At 35.3% G+C, this 7,568-nt stretch overlaps 1 protein-coding gene across 1 annotated transcript; it reads left to right on the top strand.

The window, feature by feature from the left end:
* The first annotated feature begins 1,416 nt into the window (after window positions 1-1,416).
* Window positions 1,417-7,367, top strand: LOC134259008 (sodium-dependent neutral amino acid transporter B(0)AT3-like). The gene is given in 12 exon segments (XM_062741601.1): window positions 1,417-1,432; window positions 1,435-1,798; window positions 2,899-2,960; window positions 3,722-3,996; window positions 4,326-4,487; window positions 4,596-4,706; window positions 4,897-5,098; window positions 5,314-5,426; window positions 5,819-6,020; window positions 6,319-6,478; window positions 6,648-6,810; window positions 6,995-7,367. Coding segments are annotated over 12 exon segments (2,070 nt in total). The 3' UTR covers window positions 7,235-7,367.
* Window positions 7,368-7,568: the final 201 nt, after the last annotated feature.

Below are 7,568 nucleotides of genomic sequence, written 5' to 3'. Positions count from 1 at the left end.
AATACACTACAACCTGGGGATGCTTCCATATAAATATGAGCAATTATGGCTTTGCTGTTCCTAAGAAGAAGATTTTTAAAGAATTTTCCTATATATTTCTATATAAAACTTTGGTCGGCCATTGTGGCCCCGCCCTAACCCCGGGGGTCATGATTGGAACAAACTTGAATACACTACAACCTGGGGATGCTTCCATATAAATATGAGCAAATATGGCTTTGCTGTTCTTAAGAAGAAGATTTTTAAAGAATTTTCCTATATATTTCTATATAAAACTTTGGTCGGCCATTGTGGCCCCGCCCTACCCCCGGGGGACATGATTTGAACAAACTTGAATCTAACTACCTGGGGATGCTTCCATATAAATATTAGCAATTATGGCTTTGCTGTTCTTAAGAAGAAGATTTTTAAAGAGTTTTCCTATATATTTCTATATAAAACTTTGGTCGGCCATTGTGGCCCCGCCCTACCCCCGGGGGTCATGATTTGAGCAAACTTGAATCTACACTACCTTGGGATGCTTCCATATAAATATGAGCAATCATGGCTTTGCTGTTCTTGAGAAGAAGATTTTTAAAGAATTTTCCTATATATTTCTATATAAAAATTTAGTTTGTAGGCCATTGTGGCCCACCCTACCCTGGGGGATATTTATTTGAACAAACTTAAATCTACAGATCCTGAGGATATTTCCCCATAAGTTTCATCTTTCCTGGCAGAGTGGTTCTTGAGAAGAAGATTTTTAAAACATACCACCAAATTTTCACTTATTCTCAATTATCTCCCCCTTGGATGAGGGCGTGGCCCTTCATTTGAACAAACTTGAATTCCCTTTACCCAAGGATGCTTTGTGGCAAGTTTGGTTGAAATTGGCCCAGCGGTTCTTGAGAAAAAGTCGAAAATGTGAAAAGTTTACAGACAGACAGACGGACAGACAGACGGACGCCGGACAAATGTGATCAGAAAAGCTCACTTGAGCCTTCGGCTCAGGTGAGCTAAAAACTTCTCAATCGTTGACCACCTCTGAGAGTTAGAAGCTGCTTTCAGTGCATTTTGTTGAGGATGCTTTATTGTATATGATCACAGAGAGGATTCTAATAATAATACCCTAAATTCACGCGAAACACCATTTTGTCAAAGATTTATTTTACAAAGGTTATACACGTGCTTTTACGTTCTTTGCGGTACTCTTATGTCAACACTTTCCTCTGGTTAGTCAAAAGAGACGAATATAAAGCAAACACGTCCAAGAAGGTACAATTCCGGAAACCATTCCCAGGTTTTATTATTACGCAAGCGGATTACTTGATAAATATTGCAGATGTGTTTTCGGGTGATGCAACTTGTTTGTTCAGTTAATTGATCTTCTCACTGTTCAATATCCAGGTCCAACTGGTTTTGACACCTTAATCAAAAATGTATCATGGCAAAGCAGACCCCCGAGGCGACAAACAGGCCGACGAAACCAGTACGCTTATGACAATCCCGCATTATCTGAAACGGCTTCTACCCCTAGTATCTTCACAGTGGAGAGCTCAAGCTCACTTATACACAAGGACGGCGTCTCACTCGACTTGTACCCGGCGCTCCGGAGAAACTCATTCGAATCCGCTTTGGAGACAGGAAGTAGAAAAAGTTGGCGAGAATCAACGGAAAGAATGTCGGAGGATCCTGCCAAAACGGCTGGTACGTCAACAGACGCCCTCATAGCAACAGAAAATGGAGAAGGTTCGAAAGAATCTAAAGAAGAGAGGGAAACTTGGGACAACAAAGCTCAGTATATCTTAGCAGTCGTTGGGTAAGTAGTATTTTTATTGAGAGTGTAAATTCGTTTCATTTCATAAGATTTTGTTAGTCCGAGATATCCCACTTTCTTGCGTTTGTCACAGTTTTGGTATTTGACTTGCCAGGAAATCTTTCTTTCCCCGCACCTCAAATATCAAAAGCGTAAACAAAAAAAAAACGCCTGGAAAAGGTCAGATATTTGGACATAGGGTATTTTAATTAGTATTTTAGATGTAATCATTTATGGAAACAATTTTTTTAAACGGGGATATCCTGCTATCCCGCGATTCCGTTTGATTCTAGTTTTTAATTTGACGGGGGTGGTGTTAATCTTTTTTCCCACCAAAACAGATACTATTGGCCTATATCACAAAGGAAATGACACAAATCCATAGAGTCAGAAAGAGAGTCGTAATTGAAAAAGAGAGATAACTAATATTAAATTGTATGATTTTTTTTAACGGAGGAATGAAATAACTATGAAACTGATTGAGCTAGACATAGAAAAATGCAAGTATGGAATAAAGTACAGCCAATTGTGTTGTAAACCATTATTCATTAAGGCCTAGGCTGCATGGGTACATAATCTCTATCTGATCAACTTAAAAAAAATTCTGAAGTCTTTATTAGTAAATAATTACTTCCCAATTATTTTTAGAAATAAATTTGGTCTTAATTTGTAAACAATGACCAGATGGCATAAAGTATAAAGACAGAGATTGTACATATGGTTTGAAAAAAAAGTGCAGGCGACTATACCCCGCTGGTTTGACATTTCTGCTAATAAGGCAAAACGGCGGGGCGTCCACGTGTGCACAAAATCAGAGACCCATTGCCGACTGTAATTAGTACATTTACTATGTATCCATAAATCATCACTACTGATAAGATGTTATCTAAATACTCAATATTACTTATTTATTAACCATGTTAATCACAAAAAAGATTAAAATTGCCAGCGTCAAAATTATGTCAACTATATGACATGGCTTCGTCTCTATTTTTTTATTGAATGAAAAACTCGTACTTTCTAAATATTTCCTCTAAACTCTCAAATTATTTTCTATAAATATATAATCAAAATCGTCTTATAAACTAAATTTTATTTTGCAGATACGCTGTAGGATTGGGAAATGTTTGGCGTTTTCCATATTTAGCACAGAAAAATGGAGGCGGTGAGTTGATTAATAACTTTTTCATTTGTGCAATAGATATTAAGAAAAAAAACTTTGTCATGACTATACAAAGCAAAAAAGAAGGGAAAAACACGAATTTAAAGCTAACTGACCTTGAATAGAGGACACAGTTTTAAATGATGCATGATAAATGAACCTGTGAGTGGGCGATACCTGGGTATATGAATCTCGATCGGTGACGGTGTTAAATAAAAGAAAATTGAAGCACACGCATGGATTAAAGTGCATTTTGACTAAAATCAATTTCATAGGACATATTACATAAATGTCTAATGTAAAAAAAATATATAAAAAAATGGGGGGAGGGGAATCACACACAAAACTGCACATTCATCAAAATTAACTGAAACTGCGGTACATGTATATCCTATACTTTGTAAGACAACCTAGTTTGTAAATAAATTTTAATTACTGAAATTCACATTTATTATAGGAGGAATATAGAAGAAAAACAAGAACTATTTAATTAATTAAATTTTTATAAAATTATAGTAAAATATACTATAATACTTTCACAAAATATTTTACGACTAAGACTAAAATTTCACCACTCTGTAATTTTTAATTTTTCTAAATAAATAATTACAATCTAATTATAAAATATGCAATATTATAGAAAATTGAGATTTTCTCAGTTTTAGATATTAGTTGTAGAATGGGGGAAAATGTTTAGTCTTTTTCGTTTCTTTGTGAAAAGAGCCACCGGTGTCTTATTTTCTATATTTTTTCTTACTTTACAGGTGCTTTTCTCATACCGTACACAATCATGTTGGCGATTGAAGGCGTTCCCATCTTTTACTTGGAGCTTGCAGTGGGTCAGCGCTTGCGTAAAGGTGCCATTGGCGCCTGGAACCAAATATCGCCGTATCTTGCTGGTATCGGAATAGCTAGTGCTATGGTTTCCTTCTGGGTCTCGTTGTATTATAATACTATAATAGCCTGGTGTCTGTATTATCTAGTCAACAGTTTCCAGTCTCCCCTGCCGTGGGCTGAATGTCCTGGAAATGTCACGAGTGTTCGGTTAGTTACTTTCGGGGACTCAGTATAAAAGAAACACAGAATTTCCATGATTCAATAAATTTCATTGTATAGATAGAAAAATCTTTGAATTCATAAGTTAAAGAACCTTTGCATTATCATACATCTTTAAATAGTAAATGCTCTCGATTTACCAATACTGCACATCAAAACACATATCTAAGAAACTAATTTTAGTATCATTTAACTATAATCCGGGTCTATACCTTTTCCCTCTGTCTTTTTCTTTTGAAAAAGCATAAACTTTTCTAATCGAATCGCAATTTACTTTTTTGGTATAAAATATATATAAATTCTTAATTTTAGATGAGTGGCTCAACCACATATTTCTGGTACAGGGAAACTCTCAACATCTCACCTTCCGTTGATGAACGCGGGACCTTGAACTGGTGGATTGTGGTCAGTCTATTAGCAGCCTGGCTAATTGTTTTCCTGTGCATGGCAAAAGGAATAGCATCTTCGGGCAAGGTACTCACATATATATAATTTCTGAAATAGTTCTCCGAGAACTGTACCTCTTTCGGTATTATCTCCAATAAATCTAGTTATCTGATATTTGAAATTCATTTATTTTAGGTTGTGTATGTCACGGCAACGTTTCCATATCTGGTGCTCCTTATTTTTTTCTTCCGTGGTGTGACGCTTGAGGGGTTTGAAGAAGGAGTGAAACATTTTTTCGTCCCGGATGTAAGCTTTTCAGTTCCCTTTATTTCTCATTAATTCTACAGGAATTTCTATTGATGGACGGCACACATAAATAAATCATTTGTAAATTGTACATGGATCATTGATGAATGTATTTAACAAATACAATGTTTTGGAATTATTTGTTTTTTAATTTAAAGATAATTTAAATTTATTTTTACTTATTTTTCAGTTTTCACGTCTTGGAGATCCGCAGGTGTGGTTAGAGGCCGCGACACAAATTTTCTTTTCTCTTGGAGTGGCTTTTGGGGGCTTGATCGCCTTTTCTTCCTACATGCCCGTTCGAAACAATTGCTACAGAGACGCCATCTTGGTTTCTGTCGTAAACTGTGGCACTTCCGTCTTTGCAGGAGTCGTAATTTTCTCAATTCTAGGTATATATTTCAGATTATAATCAAAGAATATGATATACATGTATTGGAGTTAATAGGTAAAGGAACAGAGCTAGTAATTTCAGTTGAACATTTTATTAAATTCTGACTCAACCTTAGGACAAAAATGACCATCGAGCAAAAACTACTGGAACAGTTATATGCATATTCTTTCTAAAAAACAATTCAATAAAATTATGCCAAACCTACATTTTCAGGATTCAAGGCAACACAGAGTTTTAAGGCCTGTAATGCCCAGAACGATTTGTTATTGAGCCAGAATATGACAACAGGGTTCCTGACATGTGACATCAAAACAGAGATACAGAAGGTAAAAAACCCCTCCCCACTACTCACGCACACATACAATACAGAATATTTCTATATATCCCTATTTATCCTTCAAGCTTCTGCAAATTAAAAAGTGCCCGATGAGTTTTTCACCAAATGAAAAATAATAAAAACACTGTATCTGATGTTAAAACTGGTAAAAACGCACCTTTTATGTCTTATTTATAGGGCTTATACAAATTTTGTTAATCAGTAACAACTTAAGCCACCAATCTATTGCCGTTTCTGTTAAAATAACTATTAACATGTTCGTTTTGTGAAATAAAGAATCCCGCAATGTTTAAGGCAGCGTGAATGACCAGTGAACTCGCATTTTCAAATTTAATTATTTTAGAATCTTTAATTTAAAAAAAAATTCTGTTACATTTTAAGAGCGGATCAGGAACAGGACTGGCGTTCATTGCCTTCACAGAAGCCATTAACCAGTTACCCGCCGCCCCCGTATGGTCAGTGTTGTTCTTTCTGATGTTGCTGACCCTCGGGCTGGACAGTATGTTCGGAATGTTAGAGGGGGTCGTCACCTCCATCATCGACATGAACCTCGTCAAAAACCTCCGTAAAGAAGTGTGTGCAGGTAAAAAGAACTTGTTAATTTTTGTAAATACTAATTATCATTATCAAATTATCAATATAGAAATTTAATCCATTTCATGTTTGATTCTAATGAAATACACCTTTCCTCAAAGAAAATTTTCACGTGCCCGCAAAGTTCTGATCTATTTTGACATCTATACCACCATAGATTTAAGTACGCATGAACAAAAACTTACTGTACTGTTACTGTTGCTCTTTTTATATATCTAAGCTGGTTTTGTCTCTGGTTGTTAGATTTAATCCTATCGTTTTTACATTGCATTTTCCCTGTCTTCCAGCTGTCCTTTGTTTGGTTTCCTTACTGATCTCCTTCTGCTTTGCGGATTCAGCGGGCCCTTACATTTTTGTTCTGTTTGATGAATACAGTGGAAATATCCCTCTCCTTATCATCGCTCTTGGCGAACTCCTCGGACTAACGTATGCGTACGGACTAAAAAGGTAAGATCTCGTACTAAAGAGTAATTATTGCAACAGATCATGACACAGATTTGTTAGAGCTATACTAACCACCTTTGAAAAGAATACACTTGAAAAGATATTGAAAAAAAAATCAAATTTTACTTTATATTTTCAGTTGATAAATGCTTCTTTTTTCTCATTTCGAAAGGTTTGGTGACGACATTGAACTAATGACAGGACAAAGACCTAATTATTATTGGTTGATTATGTGGAAGTACGTATCTCCGCTAGTTATCATCGTCATTTTCCTCGCAAGTTTCATCAAATCAATGATCAGCAGCGCGACGTACGAGGCATGGATTCCCTCCATAGTAAGTTGTAAAAATTTATTCGAGGAAATATTTAGGAACGTTTTTTTCTGTATTTTATTGCTTTTCGATTGCTTTTTTATTTGATCTATCTCTCCATTAAAATTGAATGGAAATGATGACGTTACACAATGTTGATGACGCAGTGAGCTGTTTCTCTACCGTGTAAATTTCATTTTATTTTCAGGCGGATAATATAACAACAGAGTGGCCAGCATGGTGTAAGTTTATAGCAGCAATGTTAATTATCAGCGCCATGGGGTGGATCCCCCTAGTAGCAATTGTGAAAAAATTCAATCTTGTAAAATGGGAACCGGAAACGCCAGCGGAGTTTCCGGAAGAAGAACTTGTTGCCGAGAGGGGAATAAAACCTCATATACCATCTGACAGAGAAAGGAAATGGCTTTACTGGTTAGAGAAGTTGTAAGAAACGGGATTGGTGCAATATAAACTGTCTCTGTGTCCACTTTTAGATAATATTCAATGTAAAATATTTTAGCAAGTTAATTTAACAAAGTTGCATAGATTATGATTTTATACTTTTATATGCAGAAGACCTTTTACAGTACTTCCAGTTTATAGAACTATTATAAAGTTGCATCAATTATTATAGTTTTTGTACTTTTATACGAAAAATTGTTTTCAAGCCACTTCGAACATTTTTATGAAAATTGCTTTTATAGGAATTATCATATTATGCAATACTTTAGTTTTTATGACATTGTAACATTAAAATATTTTATAGTTTTATCTATTTTGAC

The sequence above is a fragment of the Saccostrea cucullata genome, unplaced genomic scaffold (assembly GCF_032062105.1).
Source record: "Saccostrea cucullata isolate Sc308-1 unplaced genomic scaffold, CSIRO_AGI_Scuc_v1 ctg13082, whole genome shotgun sequence".
Lineage (NCBI taxonomy): Eukaryota > Metazoa > Mollusca > Bivalvia > Ostreida > Ostreidae > Saccostrea > Saccostrea cuccullata.
This window is presented reverse-complemented; position numbering and strand designations above follow the sequence as displayed.